The 20,037-nt window shown below is 42.7% G+C and overlaps 1 protein-coding gene across 1 annotated transcript; it reads right to left on the reverse strand.

The window, feature by feature from the left end:
• Positions 1-339: 339 nt before the first annotated feature.
• On the reverse strand, positions 340-19,136 carry LOC117547385 (heparan sulfate glucosamine 3-O-sulfotransferase 3B1-like). The gene is made up of 2 exons (XM_034218100.1): positions 18,301-19,136; positions 340-3,478 (listed from the first exon to the last, which is right to left on the reverse strand). Exons 1-2 carry the CDS (start codon positions 18,879-18,881, stop codon positions 2,860-2,862), a joined length of 1,200 nt encoding a protein of 399 aa, XP_034073991.1. The 5' UTR covers positions 18,882-19,136; the 3' UTR covers positions 340-2,859.
• Between the last annotated feature and the right edge of the window lie 901 nt (positions 19,137-20,037).

The following is a 20,037-nucleotide window of genomic DNA, read 5'->3' on the forward strand; positions in this document are numbered from 1 at the left end:
ATATATCAAAGTAAGGTTGTTTAATTCTTCCAGCCATGACAGAGACACATTGTTTCCCTCTTGAAAGTGTGTGTACAGTTTGTGTGTGTCATAATGGCAAAATGTGCTTTAAGAGACACCTTCTCGAGTGGGTACTTTACCAGTTGTTTATTTTTCTCTCCATCTCTCTAAGGACACATTTTGTGACGCTTTTGATCAAGTTTGAATGCAATTGTGTATTACTCAATGATGGATCGATGCAAATGATTAAACAGTTAAACTTGAATGCAAGGGTATAATTTTCCATTTTAATAAAACTCCACATGAGAATCAAGCAAATAAAAGTCAGGCACAAACAGATTTGGTAAAATATATACTTTTTTATTTATTTCTTCATACAAAGAAATATTTTTGAATGTTCAGTATTTAATCATCTAGAAACATCTGTTCCATTTTGCTTTTGCATTGTGTAAAATTAATTCCTTTGATGTACATACCACAAAATACTTGATTTACATGTCTTTTTCATTTTTGTACATACAGATCTGCTAGTCTAAATACATATATGTGGGTAAGACAAACATTTTTTAACATTTTTAGATTTCAAAGACAGGTTGAATAAAACTCAACCATAACTGATGCAGCAACACGGAGTGAACCCATGAGTGCAAGTTGTTATTGTTGTTTTTTTTCAGATTTTCCCTCAGTTACATAAACTTGACCGGAATCCATATGCAATTCTCCATCAATTACAGGGAAACATCTCAGACTATCCTTCCAGAGTGTGACAGCTTACTGAGAGAGGTCATCATAAATGCTTTTTGATAATCGAACATTGCACAAAGAAGAGAAGGGGGGATGAAGGCTTTCTCCACATAAAATCATGCTAAAAGAATCCTCGCTCTTGTAGAGTAAAAGTAAAAAATAGCACTACAGAAAATGCAGTGTAGCAAGCTTTCATCTCCCCTGCTTCCAACCATTGGTTTGAGGCTAAACCAAGCAGCTGGTTTCAACTGGAAAATAGTAGAAATAGCTGAATCGGGGTAATTCTCTGTCTTAATGACAGGAACAGGCTAAGTGTGTTGAGTTGGATAGTTAAAGAGGCACTACATTTCCATAACTTCAGAAAGAAATAGGGACAATCAAATGTAACTTTTCGCTAAAACTGAGTCACAATCTGACGTTTAAAAATTGATTTGAGGGTGTTTTAGTGTGAGGATATTTGTGTACATTCAGTCTGGCCCTGCTTAAACACATGATGCACTCCTGTGGATGCTTATAATCCCTTCCCATCATCCCTCTATTTAAATATTGGCCGCCACATTGAGCATGCATAGCCTAGCGTAGCACACATAGGTAGCACACCATAGTATAGCATAGCACGGCCACCTCCCTTTGCCCTTATGGTAGTGTGTCCCACTCGCTGCAAAGAGATGGGGCAGCACATGTAAGAATGATAACCACACATTTTTCTCCCTCTTGCATATCAAGAATTCAAGTAGAAAGACAGAAACAAAGAAGCAGAAAAAAGCAGAGATATCGACTCAAGCTGTGTGAAATGTGATATCAACCCAGTGGTTGTTGTTTGTTTTTTTGGCAACAAGTACAAAGTTGAGATTGTGAGACGTGTGAGGATGACGTGAGTGAATAAGGCATAAAGTATATAGGCCATGGATGATGGCACATGAGGTTTTCTGACGACACAAGAGAGGTTAGACACTGAACGGGCCTGTGGCAATTCTTGCTGTGCTGAGAGTGCTTCACAAAACCCTTTCCTCTTCCTTTGATCTCTTCAGTCTGGGATCTCATATGGGGCCTGGCGGACTATTTTTTTAAAAAAAGCTCTGTTTCAATGAGGCAAAGCTGAGTTGTTGTTTGTCTGTCATATTTTCTATCTATGCTCCATTCCAGATATATGAGCTTTGCGTAATGACTTTTTTTTTCATCATACAGTGAAAACAAGGCACACACTCCCAATGACCCTCGGTGCTCCGGCTCCGCTTTCCTCAACAAATCAAATGCCTCAAGGAAATTTGATTGAGACTTTGCATGACCTTTGAACTGAGCAGATAGGGCAAGAGCCTGGCTCTCAGCCAACACTGCTTCTTAATGGGGAGTCAGAAAACGGAGACTCCATCGATCTGCCAGTTACCTTTACCCGATTAGCATAATGTTAACATGGGTCCAGGATAGGATTTAAGGTTTGATGGATGGGTCATTCATTAGAGCAGGCAGCAGGAGCAGTGAGAATGAAAGGGCAGCTGTATACTTTAAGCATGAGTGACACAATGAAGATCAATTAGGCTTATTGATCTAACTGTTATTGAGTGGAAAGGGACATGAGATCTGCAGCTTAAAATGATGCCGGTGGAGGAAAATTAGATAGAGGAAAACTTAATTGTAAGGTCTGTGTTGCAGTGAAGAATTACACTCAGAATGACGGTTTTAAATGATGAAAGTTATGATGCATATAAAATGAGGATGCACATGGATAGGTGTTCTCCACTTCTTAGTGAGCGCTCTGTACCCGTAATAAGGTGCTTTTACATTTTCCACCCTAATTTCGACTTCAGTCAACGCTGATTATCTGCATTACGGCAGCACTGATAAATCCGCTGAGTTTACAGGACCACGAGGGAGGAGCGGTAGAATTCAAAATTAAAATGAGGAATGTTAAAAACAACATGTGGGCCAGATGTTATGTACAAATATGGTTAGGCAGCTTAGTGAATTAATTGCTTAGAAATAAAATAAATTATTATAAAATAGATTTCTGTACATTTTACATATATATAGCAATATCTCCACATCTTGCCATTGAATTACAGAAGGAAAAAAAATAACTTCTCATAAAAAAAAGAGTCTTTGATGATTTTTACATCAATCCCAACCAAAGTTATGCCCCGTCATCTGGTAGAACTTCATGTTGAAGGGCCTGTAGAAGTCCCGTAGCCTCTGCACCACCTCAGGGTCAATGTTGGGGTGGGTCCGCCCTTTGGTTTTGCCCAGGCAGTGGGGTTTGCTGCTGCCCTCGGCCTTCTTGAGGCACGGGAAACCCTTGGTCTGGTTGAAGTAAAAGTGTTTGTCAGTGATGATCCTCTTGAGCCCCAGGAAGTCCTGCACGCGGCCCAGCTCTCCGGCCGGGTCGCTGATCAGACGCTCGCCGCTCACAAACAGGATCTGCTCCATGGGGAAGTAGTGCAGCCAGTTGTCCAGGTGCTTGGCGTAGATGCCGATCTGGATGGCGCTCCACGAGGTGTCGATGAGCCCCGTAGTCCTGTTTTTGAAGGTGAGGCTCTCGAAAGAGGGAATGTCCGGCTTCTTGGACAGAGTCTGTGTGTAGTCCGAGATGGCCCTGGTGACGGGGTCCCTCACCACCACGATCAGCTTGGTGTTCCGGGACATGGCGGATATCCTGGCCGGAGCCTCTCTGGTCACAAAGTAGCTGGGGGTTTTCTCCATGGTGATCTGGCCCTCTAGAGTCTTGGGCATCAGCTCCCTGCAGATAAAAAAGACACAAAAGGGAGGTTAGGAGAAGGGTAAGGTGGAGCAACGTCTTGCATAATGTAATCAAGTTGATGGAGTGTGCTGTTCTGTAATCAATGAGTCACTGAGCCTGTTTAGCCTTATTATAGGGCTCCAAAACCTATTAGTGCAGGCAGCCGTCCAACATCAGCACGCTCACTCACTCAAAAGATATCTCACTACTGACAGAAAACAGAGAACTCATATTTACTGCATAAACAAACATTTGCAGGAATTTCTAAACATGACCTCACATTTCACCATATCAGGGATTTGGAGTTGGGTTTCCTCAAGCCTGTTACCCCTTATTAATATGTATTGCAATTAAGCTTACAATTCATTTTTTTATAAATTAGCTCACAACATGTGTGCATTTAATTATCTAATGAGCTCATCTTTACTTAAACCTCACTGCTGGATGTGTATGTTCCAAAGTGTTCAGACTTAATAAAAAATGAACACTCCCCTCTTTTTACAAACAAGGCAAAATATACACTCTCAATCCGCCTTGCTGTCAGGCATAGCCGTGCCCCTTATCCGACCAACAAAAAAAGAAAAAACCTTAAACGCTACAGTGCTGAAAGATGATGAGGCTTGTTTCAAAAAGGGAATCTGTTTTTTAACAAGAGTGGGTTTGGTTTGGGTTAAAGGATGGCTGATGGGCTTTCTACAGATATGTTACATGCAGACGTATAATCAAGAGGTACTCGAGAACAACTGGTTTTGAAGGGAAAGTGAACGTGCACTGCTCTCTCAGCATTAGGTTTCACAATTGGTGGCAAACCGCAACGTCTAGATTATGGTGGAGGTGATAAGAGCGGTTTGACTGACCTTAAAACACAGATCACCTTTCCATGTTTTGGCCCTCACACGAAGGAGAAAACTATGTTTGATGAACGCTGGATTACATGTGTTTCTACGGCTGGCTGGATGGGAGGGGTTTGGATTACGTACTGGAAACTGGCTAATCAAAAAGACAATAGTAAATCTAATTCAGGGACACAGAAAAACAAAAAAAGCAAATGGGCCCTTGAAGGAGGAAAAAACAAAAGGAAGAACGAGATAACCGAGGGCACTTATCAGGGTGAACACACTCTCGCAGATAAGACTCCTGTTGGCTTGTTGAACCCTGAGCCTCGCCTTTGTTGTTAAGGCTAGGCCACTGATACACCATTGTGTAGACAGTACCATTGTAGTCCATCCCATTCAAATTCCATGTCATTCTACACAGAGTACTTCCACAAGGAGATAGGTAAAAGACTATGTTGGACACATTCTGTACAATCAGAAGTCTGTAACACTCGATTTTTCCCGGGAGATTCAGCTGTTCCTTAGAAACAAAATATTCTAAAAGCTGGAATCTAGTTCACGTCCATCCACCTCATGGCTAATTCATGGTACATCGGCTCTCCATCTATGCATATATTTGTGCAGATAGTGAGGGAAGGGAGAAAATAGTAATACCCAGGGTAGAGTCAGGTAACCAATAAAATGCCTGGTGGAAATGATGTTGGCAGATCTGTGTAATCCTAATGCAGTGCCAGTGATCTAATTATGATAATATCTTCTTGATTGCTGACACGTCGAGGGGTGGATGCAGTAGACGGGGAGGAAAGCAAATCTGTTTCCAAAAGCTAATTCAGAGCCAGGGATGATAAATACACAAGCCAGAAAGCTTGTTTAGTTTCCTTTATTAAAAACAAGTCAAGTGTCTCTGGTCTGTGTCCAGCAATCCTTAATAGTATTGCATAAAACCCATTATAAGTACACATTTTAATGATTCTCTCAAACAACTTATAACTGCACCCTCTTGAATGCCTTCAAGGAAATGCAACCAAACATTCTCTACTCAAACGTCAAGCTACTCGTTATTCTCTCGATGCACAATGGTGATACTGCCTGCAAGCTTTTTGTCATTCCTTGTGCTAACATACAAAAACAGTCCAGAACCGACACACTGGAGGCAAATGGCTTCCCATCTAATCCGATTTCAACATGACAATGCGGCATGGAGATAGAGAGGAGGCCTGAGTTTTTACAATGTGCATAGTGATAGATTATGCTGATCCTAGCTCAGGGATTTGGAAACAAACTAAATCCCAAAAAAGTGTTGGGGGTTGGAGAGGCATTAATAAGGAAACGGTTGGTCAGCAATGGAGAAAGAAAGCAGCGAGGAAGCCCCTAAAAAGCGCCAAAGTAGAAAGAAGAGACCCCCCCCTCCCCTAGTAAAAAGAAATCACCTCTGGCTTTACCCGCTTTCTCTGCCAAAGAGGCAACACAAAAATGTCAGGAAGAGTGAAAAGAGAAGAGAGGAGGGGAATTTTAGTGGGACAAGTGGCTCTTGGAGAAACAATGGCTATTATGCTCCTTTTTGATTTATGAGGTGCTGCTTTTAAAGATTCCGTCAGCAAACAGGCAATTCTGTGACACCCAGCTCCTCTTTTTTCCTGCTTTTCTTTGAAAGTGAGCCATTGTCCGTGAGCGCAGGGGTGAGCAGGGCAGTGGTCAGGGCACAGGGGCGGGGATGGGGGCAGGGTGGAGAGGGGGCAGATAGAGGAGAAGGAGGGAGGAAGGGAGGGAGGGATGCTTATCGAGGGCTGAGTGGAGCACTTCTACGTCCTTCTCAACCTCGAGTGAGAGAAGCCTTTTGGAGAGCTCTTGAGTGGAACGTGTGCCGAAGTGCCCTGCAAACATCACCCTGTCCCCCATGGAAACCAAGGACTCCACATAGAAATATCTTAGTAGTAGTATTAGTAATAAATAGTAAGTATAAAGAATATCCTGACTTTCTATACTTGCTTAGCTTGTTCTCCCACATGATATATATCTTTATTCCTCTCTACACCTTTGTCAATTGAGAGCATTTCCAAGTTAAAAGACATGCCAAAAACAGCGACAAGACACAAAGCAGAAGCTCTTGTCATGACAGCATCAAACTGGGGGCCCGGCGGAGTGGCCCTTTGGCCTGCGATTTAAAGAGCCCTCATCCCAGGCGGAGATAAACGTCGGGCAGGAAAAGGGTTATTTCTGTCTGATGCTTCGGCTGCCTCCCCGCTGTCATGTTTGATCTGATGATAACGGGCTGCCACCGAGCTGTCTGTGACACAGCATCCCTGACAAAATGACTGCTTTGCTCAAAGACAAAGGGAAAAAGCTATTTGGCGTGTGTCTCTGTCGATTTCCAGTTCGATACAAAAGGTTTTCAATTGTCTCACATGTCTGGATGTTGAAAGCATTTGAATCTCAAATTAGGGTTTGTTTATTTGAATACAGACAAATCAGAGGGCACTTTGTATCCAGCAGAGAAGGGAGGGTGCGGCTTTGCTCTTATGGGCATTTAGAGCTAAGGTTTCTATGGCTTTAAGACTCTTGAGCTAATGTCATCTCCTTATGGGAGTTAACACCACCCAGGAAAACAGCATACACTTAACATTGCTCTGGTAGAGGCTGAATGAACCAGAATAAGATAATCTAACACATCAGTTAATTTCAGGAAAACATGCAGATATAAACAATTCCCTTCTACGAGTCTCCCCAAGTCTCCACTCTTCACCCTGCTCTCTTTTCCATTGATCCCAGAGGTTCCCCCGACCCCTGACAATCAGGGCCTCGAGGTCCGATAGCAAAGTGACACTTCACAAGTGGGAAGATGGAGAGGGAGGAAATGAGGGAAGAGGGACTGAAAGGCTCCCTTTCTTTGCCAAGGGCCTCTTGCCTCAGCCCTTCACTTGAACCAATGTGTTGGTGGACTTACAAGCATTTTCAGGAAATACAAAGGAACATCTTTATTCCTCATTGGATGATGTGGTTCGGGGCTATACTTGTTCACAGTTACACATTTCATCGTTTCTACTATGAAGAAGAAACACATTTGAGTACAACATGCTAATTCTAACAAAATGTCTGATACTGTGAAAATCGCTTTCCCAGTTAGAAACACAGCGCAAAAGATGATGGATGATAGATGCAGATACGGAAGGTTCTCTGCGTGAATTCATGGATGACTCACTGGTAAATAAAAGCAGGGTTCGTAAACAGCCCTCCCATTAAAAGCTTACAGTAGGGGAAGCCTACATGCTATGAGATGGAACTGAAGGGGGCTACATGTTTATGTAACACACATACTACACACTTTGGTTACTACACAAGGAGGCAGGCATGAACAACTCTTAAAGTACCATTTAAGCACATACAGAAGCCAGACATTTTGAAAAATACACTCCACTGTCTGACATTATATTTAACCACAGAGCATGGCTTTGGCTATAAATCAAAAGAATAGAGAAGATGGTTTATGGCGGCCAAGGACACTCCAACGCAGAGAGGGAGAAGAGTTCCGGCTGCAGATACAGAAGCTTCATCTGGTCTCTCTTTCAAGCACTTCGAGTGGAGTGCAGGTGTTAGTATGTGGCCCCTTGTGGATTTTTGACAGATCACTTCCTGGCTGAGAAGAGCCAGAGATCTCTGCTTTAAACTTGAGACCTTGCAGGAGTGTGCTGAAGTGGGTCTGTGTCTTATACGTCTCTGTTTTGCGTAGCAAAAAACGATGCATATACCTTTGCAATTGAGCAAGTCTCCGTCACCTGCTTGTAGCTTGATACCCGCCTAATAAACTCTTAGTGACGCTACAGCTTCATCATCCTGGTCAGAGTCAAGAGTCAGTGCTCCTCCCCGGCCTGGGGTTTCAAATTAACAGGCCTCACTGAGTAATGGTGTCACTAGAAACTCAGCAAGGTGGCTAAGTGGAAGACCCTCCAAATCGTCTGTCTGCTATAAGGATTAATAATGCAGGCTGGCCTAGTATTACACACTCAGACCTGGATGTTGGGGGTCCTACATGTGATGGTGGGGCTAGTAGGAGGAGAGCATTTAGAAAGATAAATTCCACCTTCAGGTTACGTTCCTGGAGCCACTGTCCTTTGGCATTAGTATTAAGTGCTAACTCAGGTTTTCCTTCCTTTGGTGACTATTCCTTCTTGTGGTGCCACCATTATTTTCCAGATGATGTTGGAGGTAGATGTGCACAAAGTATTTGGTTTGGATTGCTTGGTTTTGATTTATGTAGCAACATCTACAACGCTTATATTGGATTTCTGATACATATCAGATCATGTGTACACCCCTATGTACAACTGGTGATGAAAATAACCTAATTGCAGTCAATTCTCCTATTCTTAAAATATTAAAATAAAACCCAAAATTGGCTTAAGTTCAAGAGTTGGGAGTAACCATTGCTTGTTATTAATGGTCACAAGCCTAAAGGGTTGGAAACACATGGCAGATAAGGTCTATTTTTGGAGTAAAATAAGACTTTAATCCAAATTGGAGGAATTAAAAACACACATATTGGTTTTGGTTTCAGAATTACAAGGACATTTCTGATGGAAAGAAAGGAGTCTAAGTGGCTGCACAACAGTATCCAAGGTCAACATATAATGAAGCTGCTTCAACTTTAAGCTTTCCCAGAACAAACATGAGTGCAATGGCCAAACTGGTAGAAGCCTTCATCTCATTTCTTACTCAGTGACACTTTGACACCCAAATCTGTGCTGGAGTCTTGATGTAGCTGATAAATGCAGCTCCCAGACCCCTTAACTCCATCAAGAAGTTGCACTATGTCAGAGAAGCCTGGGAATCTACTGACCCTCCATGTAAACAAAGCAGTTAACCCGACCGACGCAACCCGTACATCCATCATTTTTCACTGGAATCAGGGAGTCATGCCTTGGCCAAAGAGTTGAGCTTTTTTTTTTAAATCGTAGTGTCTATTACAGCCTGTGTGTGTAAAAAAGAGTGTGTAGGAGAGGGAGAGTGAATGACAGAGGGAATGTGAGTTAAGGAGGGAGAAAAAGACAGAAAGAAGGGGAGTCGGGATTCGTGGTCACAGACCATCCATGGTTTCGGGATCGTACCCAGCCTGGTTTTGGAGGCAACATCAGACACTAGTAGTAGAATGAATAAATAGAGTACTAACCACCAAATATAATGTCACAGTCTACATGGGGTCAGACACCCCAACAGCATATTACCCCCGGCCGCAGCCTCAGATACCCCCCTCTGTTACGTTCTGAAAATATTCAAGCAAGGCTGCATTCTTCTCTTATACCATAAGAGATGTGGTCGCCTTGTGATGGGCAGCATCGCACAGGCATGACAGGCACAAATTATTCAATTCAACACGCAACTATCATTTTTCCCATTTGGAAAATCTGTTGTTAAGTATATTTGTTGCTATTTGGCACCTTTGGAAAACAAAAAAAGGAATGCGTGAGGCCATAATGGTTTTTCAGGCCTGAAACCACATCGGCTGCATGGAATTATCGAGTGTTAATAACCCTGCAGTGAAGCGAAGGAGCCCGCCGTGTGGTATAAATAAAACAGAGGAGTTGGTGAAAGGGATGGCGGAGAGGAGAATGTAGAACAAACCTCCTCCCTTCTCTCATGAATGTGCAAATGTGTGCTTGCCGAAGTGTTTTTTCTATTGCTTTTCAAAGCCCAAAATGTACTGGAATAAGAGATGTAAAATATCCCATCGTTTTTAGTAACACTTAACATCTTACCGCTTAGTTTGACATGCGATACGAGATGTGTTATCGGACACTGCTGCAGCGATCGGGCTACTCATTGTATGTGCCTCAATGGCAAAAATACCACAGCACACATACTCACACGCACTCTTTGAAATCCACCACTTGGCATTATTACCCAGAATTTGTTTAGCGTGCGTAATCCTCACTAATCAGTGTGTGTGCCCCGAGTGTTTGCTGAAGGTGTTAGCCTGAAGCTATAGCCACACATTCCACCGCTCCATCAGGATGAGGGTGCGACTGGATGACAGCTCGTTTCGAATAAACTGATGAACCGTGAAAGGATCAAAAACAACAGGGAAAACAACAATGAAGGGTTGCAGGTGAAGACTCAGCTTGTGTGTGTGTGGATTTCTGGATGTTTTTGTGTGGCTGTGCAGGCAAGAATCAGCCAGTCTGACTGATTTCCTGACACTTGACATGCACCAAGAGGCACATGACTCCTTGATCTAGCTACAGCAAAGATGAATAAAAGATGAAACAGACTCGAGAAGAACATACATGCCACCACCCCCACTCCCTAGACCCACACAGTCACACACACAGACCGAGAGAAAGAGGGAGCGAGCAAACTACTTTGCATCCTGTTTGAATTGGCTGTCACCCGTAACTGCCTGCACAGCTTTTTGAAGACAGGTGAACTACAAAGTGTGTGCCAGGAAAAGGGGATTTCCTCTCTACTGTATGTCACTCAGTAGAAAACCATCTTCCTGTGTGTTTTAGACTATTATTTGTGTTTCCTTACAGTGCAGCTGTTGCAGGTTAATGGTTTACAAATTCCTGAAGACAGCTAAGGTATAATTAGCTAAATTGGGTAACGATAGCATCAGTCGCGACAATTAACATGAGGTGTGGAAAAAAGAATCCTCAGGCAATCTGTCAGTTTTCTTTGGATTTGAGCCTAGATGTATAGTCTCCTTCAGTATCTCTGAGCAGCCTGAAGACAAGGTAATTACTGTTAAACACATCAGGTTCTGTCTTAACCATTTCTGCTACAAAGTGCTGCCAAAAGCAGACATCAGAGCTCAGTTTTAGGGTTTCACTCAAGAGCGCTTGTGGAGCATGTTGACAATTCTTATCACCCCTCCGCTATATCTCTATCAGTAAGCCTCTTGGTTAGAAGTGAAACAGGATCAGCGCTGCCTCTGTGTCAGGAAGCTATTTTGTGGAGTGAGTGAGTACACAAAATTGCTAAGAGATATTTGAGAAATGCTAGCTTAATGCTATATGTCAGTCCTCGGCCAGAAGACTTCAGAGTGTGTTTGTTAAAGAGCTAAATTGTGTTTTTTTCTTCTTATCCACTTCCAGTATTGGATAGCATTCGCATACTTGTGCCAACATTTTTTACAATCCACTTTTTTTGGAAGCGTTTTCAACACGAATTGGATTGAAGCATACGTACGGAGAATACAATCATGGGGTAGGCCTACACGTGCCAGATTGTTTTTCCATTTGAGTAAGTAAGGTAGTGTGACAAAACCGGACTCCAGACGACCCTGCTAAAAGATATTAGTCAATAAAAGTATATTAAAGAGGAAATAAATCCACACGGACACCCCGCTTGTTCCTAAACCAACAACTTAACTTTTGACCAAATTGAACTCAAATAGTTTTGGGATATCCTGCTCCTTTTGGTTGTTTTTGTAAAATGTGAAAAAAGTCAAAGCAGAAATGTAGCGGTTTGATATGGTGTTATAGTCTTTGCTGCCTCCAAAAGACAGCGTGTTGTCTCTCCATGGCTGCCATCTGATTCCAATCAGTTAAACAAGGGAGAGAAAAACTCCTCGTGGTGGAAAATAATTGGAAGTTGGTTGGATTTGGCCAGGTTGTCTTGGAGTTGAGCTGAAGTGGTGTTACAGCTCTTGAGAGAGAGAGCCCAACAGCTCTGGGAGTACATCTTAAACGGAGAGAGTGACGAGTGTCGAGCAGCCTCAGTGCAGGGAGACAACTCTGGGCTTCTAATGAGCTCTGCTCTTTTACTGCCAGGCTAATGGAAACCTCAGGAGACCTGAGCCACTCTTTCTCTTTCTGTGTGTGTGTGTGTGTGTGTGTGTGTGTGTGTGTGTGTGTGTGTGTGTGTGTGTGTGTGTGTGTGTGTGTGTGTGTGTGTGTGTGTGTGTGTGTGTGTGTCCTGTCCTATCTTCCCATCTCTCCAGCACCCTAATGGCTACCTCTGGGACTTAATACCTGGGACAAGTGAAGCTTTACAGTCATCACTTTCTCCTCTCCCTACAACTTCTCTTAAACTACTTTTTCTGTTCTTTGGTTCTGTTAAGAGTTCCTTGACTAATCTTTAACAGCAAATGATTAACAGAACCATATTAGAGTTTTTTCTCCCAGCCTCCAGGGGAACTTTATTAATGTGTAAATTAGTGTTTATTTAGCAGCGATGAATGGCCATTAACTCTGGAGGGAGAATGTCTGTTTCTGTTCTGACACGTGCAACAACATTCAAATTATCACCTTGTTAAAAAAAGGGTCTAATTCACACGTAGCACAGAGGGAGGGTTTGTACACTTCCTCCGGTACTTCATTACACTTCTTTGTGAGTATTTTTCATTGTTGTTGACACTATTTTGCATAGAAAAGCTAAGACTTTCTGCATCTTTGTTTGCATCAAGCATGTTGCTTTGTGGCCTTTATCCTCCACTCCAGCAGGAGGTTCCTGTCCTTGGCGGCCATATTGTCCCCACTGCTCTGGGGTGCTTACTGGACATCATCAGTGGGTGGAGGGGGGAAGGCAGCGCTGCCACTCCCCTCTCCACAGGTCTCCCCTTTCACAATTAACCGCTTGTAATTTGGGGTTGAAAGCTGCCTTTTCTCTGTTTCTCCACCCCCCGGTCACTCTCCATTCTGGGATGAGGCATGCTAGCTTAGGCGGAGGGGAGCGAGGGCCTCCGTCCTCCCCACACTGGGTCAGCGAGGCCTGCAGCGAGCTCTGCCTAGGATTGGACCAGCCGAGCATGACATGCAACACTATTCTTAACACAGCAGCAGAGCAAGTGCACAGCTGGAGAGCGGAGAGAAAGCAGTCCATAAGGGAGGGATTGAGGGAGATGTTTGGGGGAGGGAAACAGCGGGTACTATTAACAAATAACCCACTCATTTGGGAACACGAGGTGGAAGTTTAGCCAACACAGAGGCACAGTCTCAAACTGCATGTTTTTTTTTTTTATGTGGACAGGATTTGAGCGAAGGACCTGCTGTCAGCTGTACGGTTGGCTGGCCGGGCGCTCGCTCCCCGAGGGGCTGCGAAGTTTCCAGGAATCAGGAAACAACCAAAGAATCTAATCATCCAAATTCATCTTGGTATTCTCTAAAACTGTAACTGGTTCAGAGCCACTTAAAGTTCTCAGTGATTCTGTCAAACACCTCAGTGTACATGCACAGGAGGCTTAAAAACGGCCAAACCATTGTTTTCTGCAAGCTATAAAATCCCCAGTGGGGCTTGTAGGTTCCAGAAGCTTTCTGTAGCCCTGCAGATGGTCAACACACAGAGCCTGTCAGCAAACAGACGTGGGTCTAACCCCAGTCAAAGGCCCTTAACCCAAATCTGCCCATTACCTCCAATCAGGCCTGACCGATCAATACCGGCTATCCCCGAGGAGCCACGCCACGCTGACATTTCTGTCTGAGTGTTTTCATTCTCCTGTGACAGGAGATGAACATTATCTGTGACTTCACAGCTGAGCCAACCACGCACAACACTTTTCAAAACCCATTGGCTTTCTACATAACATCCCGTGTATGCAAACATCATTTCAAGATGTTTTGTGAACACTGATGCCCTTCACTGGGGCTCAATAGAAACAGGTGGCCTCTTTTTGGCCATTGAGAGGAAGGAAGGAGGGCGAGGTCAGCGGCAACAGAGAGTGGACGGGTCACCTACATGGAAATAGGAGCACCCCTGTGGCGAGCAGATAAAAGGACGTGCACCCATCCAGAACTGTCCTTTACATGGACGGGAGCAGCAGTCTGACTCAAGGCTCAACAGCCACCAGTGGGGGTGGAGCGGCCTTTTTTCAGATAACGCCTTTCAAACAGCGCAGACTTCCGCAAGAAGCCCAAGGTCTGATAGCGGAACGTGAGCCTCCTTTTCAACAATGCACCACTTGTACTTTTTTTTTTTGTGTGTGTGGCAATACAAGTAGTTTTTAACTGACAAGGCTTTGCATGTTTGTTTACCTACACAGTGTTTTATCACAGAACAGATACAAAGGTTGACCAGGGGGGGCATTCTGCTCGGGGACGGCGCTGGGTTCAATCCCAGCAGTCTCAACAGAAAGCTTTGATCACAAACCACATCACACAAAGACTGAAGATTGTATATTTCAGTGGGATCCAGGTCTAACCCTAACCCTAAATATGACAGATCAGATTCCATACATTTAACTTTTAAAATGGCAATAAGTGACAGTTTCCGAGACAGTCCAACACCATATACCACCCATAAACTGTATGACTACACTCTCTTCAAAAAGTATGTTTAATTCTATAGCAACTCCGAGGGAGGAGCAACAGCGTCAACAGTTGCCGGGGCCCTGACAGCGAGCTATAAGAGCAGAGACCGCGACACGACAGCAAAACCACAGTATAGTAATTATATATCAAAGACCCTTCATAGCCAATAGGGCTAAATGGAATATGAAGAGAGCGACATGCACCACAGGCTGTCAGAGCGAGAGGAGGGCTGCAGTCAACAAAAGAGTAAATAAAATCCTTTAAGAGATGTGGTACAGCGTGGAAAGAGTCAACTTTAAACTATACCGCGGGCACAGTTTGTTCAAAGTGAAAAAAAAACTGAAACAAACTGTATATGTAGAAATAAATATATACTGTAGGATGGACGATCTTGCAACATACAACTGCTAGACTAAAACTAAACTAACTTTGCCTACAAAGTCTCAAAATCACAGCAAATTCGTATCAATGTTCTTTGGCTTTTTCATGATTGTATAACTTTCTATTTTAAGGTTTTGTCTCCTTGTTTAGATAAAGTGTATTCTCTGCCTTTTATCACCTACTTGTTTTTGCTCTACCATGTTTTGAAAAGTGCAAAAATGGCGGTACTGTAATTCAGCAGATAATTTAAATACATTTTTTAAAAGTACAATGCTGAACCTGAGATATATTGTACACAATGTATTAGTTATCTTGCCATGAATAAGCTCGGTGAATTTGCCGTTAATGTATGTGCTGCAGATAACTATATTATTTATATATCGCTATCAGATAACACCATTCAACTTTGAGTGAACAGGTGCAAATAGAAAATGAGAAATAATGTCCCAACGTTCCTGTTCACACTGGCCTGTTGAGCTCTGGATCTCTTCTATGCGTGTGTGTGTGTGTGTGTGTGTGTGTGTGTGTGTGTGTGTGTGTGTGTGTGTGTGTGTGTGTGTGTGTGTGTGTGTGTGTGTGTGTGTGTTCCTTGGGGCCAGTTCATGCATGACCTCACTGTGAAAATGTGTACCTCCTGATACAAGGACCTCTCGGTCAAAAGTATGAATCATGCGTTTGTCTTTGGCACAAATAAAAACTGTCAAAGGACATGAGACAATCCACAATAAGACTTGTTATCGCCACCTCCATTCATTTTGAAACTTCCGAGTCTTTTCTACTTCTTCTATGGCTGCATCAACTTCGTGGAATACTGAATGTGTGGGACGGCAGGGATGGTGCAAGCTACGTAGATACAATAGTGCACAGCAGAGAGATTGTGCAAATGAACAAGCAAGCAGAGGTGAATTACACAACTCGTACACACAACCGCCTCCGTAAATGACCCTCGCCAAATCAGATCATATTCCCACAAAATATATGTCAATGCCACACAATTTTGCCTAAATTATCTCCAGTATCTGGTCCTAATGGGAAACTTTGGTTTCCTTTCTAGGTCCATCCTCACTTGGAAAATAGAATCACTAAAAACGAATGTCCCTCTACTGCTTACACCAGCTGTCTCACTTACATTTGCATTTCTTTACGGCAGTTCTTCCATAAAAGACAGATTTTACTGTTCGAAAACTCAGTTTGAGAGGACTAAAAACTGGATTTTGTACGGATATCTTGTTGCTGCATGAAATCACCTGAAGTGTTCTTGCATATGTTTTGTTTTAAATGCAGAAAGAAATGCACTCTGACTCAGAAATACTAAGAGGAAGAGTGAGCATATTGGAATATTTGTTGGCACCAACAGGAGAGTAAATTGACTGAAATGAGATTTAGCTCAGGACGATATGCTTCTATTCCACCTCAACAGAAAACCTAGAGTCATGACTTCTTTACATGGCTTAGAAAGTATTAGATTTCATGGCTTTCAAAACTAGCAGACATCACTTTTCCACAATTCCCTCCCTAGAAAAGTAGCTGCATGGGGAAATTAAATAACAGCTCTCCTCCCATCTCAAACCAAGAGTTAATCTGTTTTATTTGCACAAATCTAGGAACGGTGTCTTTATTTTGAATGCTGCCAACACTTGCTTCCCCATTCGGCTCTTCTTTTTTCATGATGTCCAACATTGCAGGGGCCCCCTTCGAGGTCTTGCATATTTAACGTGCACGGACCAAATCCGGTCATTCAAGCAATACGAAATCCAAAAGCTTTTATCAATTTGTCAGGTGAGCTTTCCATAGTTTAACATCAGATACAACTTTGATAAAAGACCAGAGGCAAAATACTTGAAAGCTCATACAATGTGAAGGTCGCAAAAGGCAGGAAATAATTAGAGGATTTTAGCGGAATTCCAATACAATCAATGCATTGATTTGGCCAAGATTTCTCAGCCATAACCTTGTTTATTTGTGAATAAAATAAATATAAAAATTGCCAGTATTATCCTAATTTGACGTTTCCAGATATAATTATGAGTAAATCAAAATTGGTGGAAGATTAAAAACGTAACTAGCCCTTTTCTCTTCACTATGATAGTCAGATGGATGGGCTTCAGTCATTACGCTCGACAGACCCTCAGCTCGTTATATTAGCACTTTGTGATGTAAATGAAAAGGATAATGTTAGTTTGTCGGCCTGTGAAGATGTTTAGCGCTTTTGTTCTAAGAAGGATCCTCACTTTGTCTTGTAGATGTGTTTTCTGTTTTTATGCAAACTGGGCTATTTGGGCTTTGGAGCCCATTGGTGATCAGAACGATACAAACGCGTTCAGCTCGGTACACTATTAGTTTCAATATTCTACAAGAAAAAACACTTTAACATTGCAGTTTTTAAAATCTCTGAAATTATCTAAGAAGTCGAGGGAATTGATTTGGATCATCAGTCCGATTTGTGAAAAATGTGCCTTTCCCGTTAACCCCTAATATCCCAACCATTAGTAGCCTAGTTTATAGTCTGCTATGAAATGTCTGGGGTCACTTTTTGTCATACATGTGCTCACACAAATGTAACAATACAGAGAGATTCCAGAATCTCTGCTACAAAAAAAATGACGTCCAATTTATAAAAATGCACCATAGTCGTAACAAAACACACAAAAAACAACTAATTTCATATTTTAACTCGACGGAAAAGCCTTTAGACACGTCCCCGTGAAGGTGCAGTGTTGCACTGTGTCCAATAGAGATCACTGCACATCGCAAACAGGCCAGACTGAGTGGAGCCCCCCAGCATAATGTCACACTGAGTCAATATTTAGTTAAATAACATACAGGATAGAAACAAGTGAACAATCAAACATGCAATTTAGCTAATGGAATTAATATGGCATAATAATGTAGCCTACGTGCCAGCAACATGACGCGTAAATGGACATAAAGAAAAGCAAGAGGCGCAACCAAAGTGTGTCACTGTGTTTAAATTGATACTTTAATTTTGGAATAAACTCAAAAAAACGTGTTGGATAATTGTGAAAAATACATTAATTTGATGTGCTTTAATAAGGTCCAAATGTATTGCATTGCAAACCACTCTGAAATGAATTAGCTGCAACTAATGTGTAGTGCGTTTCTGTTGAACTGTATGAACTAAACACATTTCTTTAATTATCTTTATAAGACAAAACTTGTGAAAACATTTGATAAAATATATATTTGTCCATTGTTGATCCATATCAGCATGACTTTTCTGCAGCACTGCGTTGCCAATTACCCAATAAATCTATTTTACGGAGTAATCGTGTAAAAATGCTTCCATCTGTTAAATTTCTTTTTTTGCAGACACACTATCCACACAGTAGTATAAAATGAGTTTTACCTGTACCACTCCAGTCCGTTGTCATAGTTTCGGTCGAAGAAGTGCGGCTCCGCTCCCACGGCTCTGATGTCCGGATGAACCCGGAGAAACTCCAGCAGAGCCCGGGTCCCTCCTTTCTTCACCCCGATGATGATCGCCTGCGGCAGCTTCTTGCTCCCGGAGCCGTTGGAGAAGCTGGACATGGCGCTGGGCTCCGGGGCTCTCTGCTGCTCTTCCCGCATCTCGTCCCAGTCCTCGGCTCGGTCCATGTCCATCTCGTTATCCAGCAGGTCTCTGGACGCGGCAGTCCTGATGGACGGCTCCTCGTAGTCGCTCTCTATATCCTCCCAGGGCTGCGGCTTGGCCAGCAGCCGGGACACCAGGTCCGTCCTGCCGCTCTCTGTCCTCTTCCCCACCGCAGACACAGTCTCCTTGCCCCGGTAACTGTCCACCACCAAACTTGGCATGGTGGAGCAGTAGCCCACGCAGGAGTACAGCATGTATACCCAGATTAAAAACATGATGCTGAGCAGTATTAGTTTCTTCTTCACGGGGCTGGACCAGAGGGCATACAGGCTGTGACAAACCAGGCTATATTCCATAAGCCTTTCGGTTGAAAATCATATCCCAGCGGCGCATATTGCCAAAGTCACTCCCGTTGGCACCTCGGAAATCCTCGCAAAATTACGCACCTAAAACTAAACATAAATATTTTCAAATAAAAAAAAATCTTAGTGTAAACGAAGAGAATGGTACATCCTGGAATGAAAATGCATTGAGGAATTTGTAATCATAGTTGTGGCTATACACTATGGGAGGTTGTGAATCTGTCAGACGCAGCGCGAGGCTGCTCCAGGCTCATCTCAGGTTTGTTAAAACTGCTGCTGGAGCACGAGACCTTATACAGGGACGAGCAGGAGAGTGACAGCAGCGACAGCCAATAGGTGCAGAGGAGATCAATAAGCAGCCGTTTGTTTATAGGAGCGGGCCAATCAGAGGGAGGGGTGGGCGGGGCCAGTGGGAGCCTCGGTATGGAGATGAAGCGTGTGTGCGGGACGCTGCTGAGAGTTTGGAAAACTTTCTTATTGGGCATAGAAACCAATTAACTCTTGTTTCTCAGAATGTTTAAATGAAATCAGACAACTTTAAATATTTCCAGCAGGTTTCTTCTGACAACCCCTTTGTGCGTGTTTTGTTTATAATGCTTTAGGCCTACACAAAATAAACTTCAAATTCTATTTCAGCAGACGCTTTGAAAATAAGGGAAAGCTTTAGGAAAAGGAACAGACGTAACTGATTAATTTAAACCTAAACACACACGTGACATGAAATGACTGCTCATTGAATGAGAAGCAATGCAGAGGTCACAGTTATGGAAAAGGAAACAAAGCTCAAACAGATCGTTAACTTTTAAATTAGTTGTTTTAATTATATAATTCATTACATAATTACTGATAATTAAATGTGAGCACGTCTCGTAAATCTGAACCATTACGCCTAAACTAATGAAAAATAATGATGTTAAACTTAACTTTATTTACCCGGAGAGAAATTGAAACAATAAATACAAACTAATATAATCTAACGGCATTCAGGACAAATAACTATTAACAAGAACTACTTATGCATTTAGAACACTCTTTGTCGCTTATATGTGTCTTAATTGAGATGTTACGCATGAATTACGTCTCTAAATATTAGGCTACCAACAGCCTGTCAATTCACGGCTTGAACAAATAGAAGACTGTATTATAAAGC

The sequence above is a fragment of the Gymnodraco acuticeps genome, unplaced genomic scaffold (assembly GCF_902827175.1).
Source record: "Gymnodraco acuticeps unplaced genomic scaffold, fGymAcu1.1, whole genome shotgun sequence".
NCBI classification, from domain to species: domain Eukaryota; kingdom Metazoa; phylum Chordata; class Actinopteri; order Perciformes; family Bathydraconidae; genus Gymnodraco; species Gymnodraco acuticeps.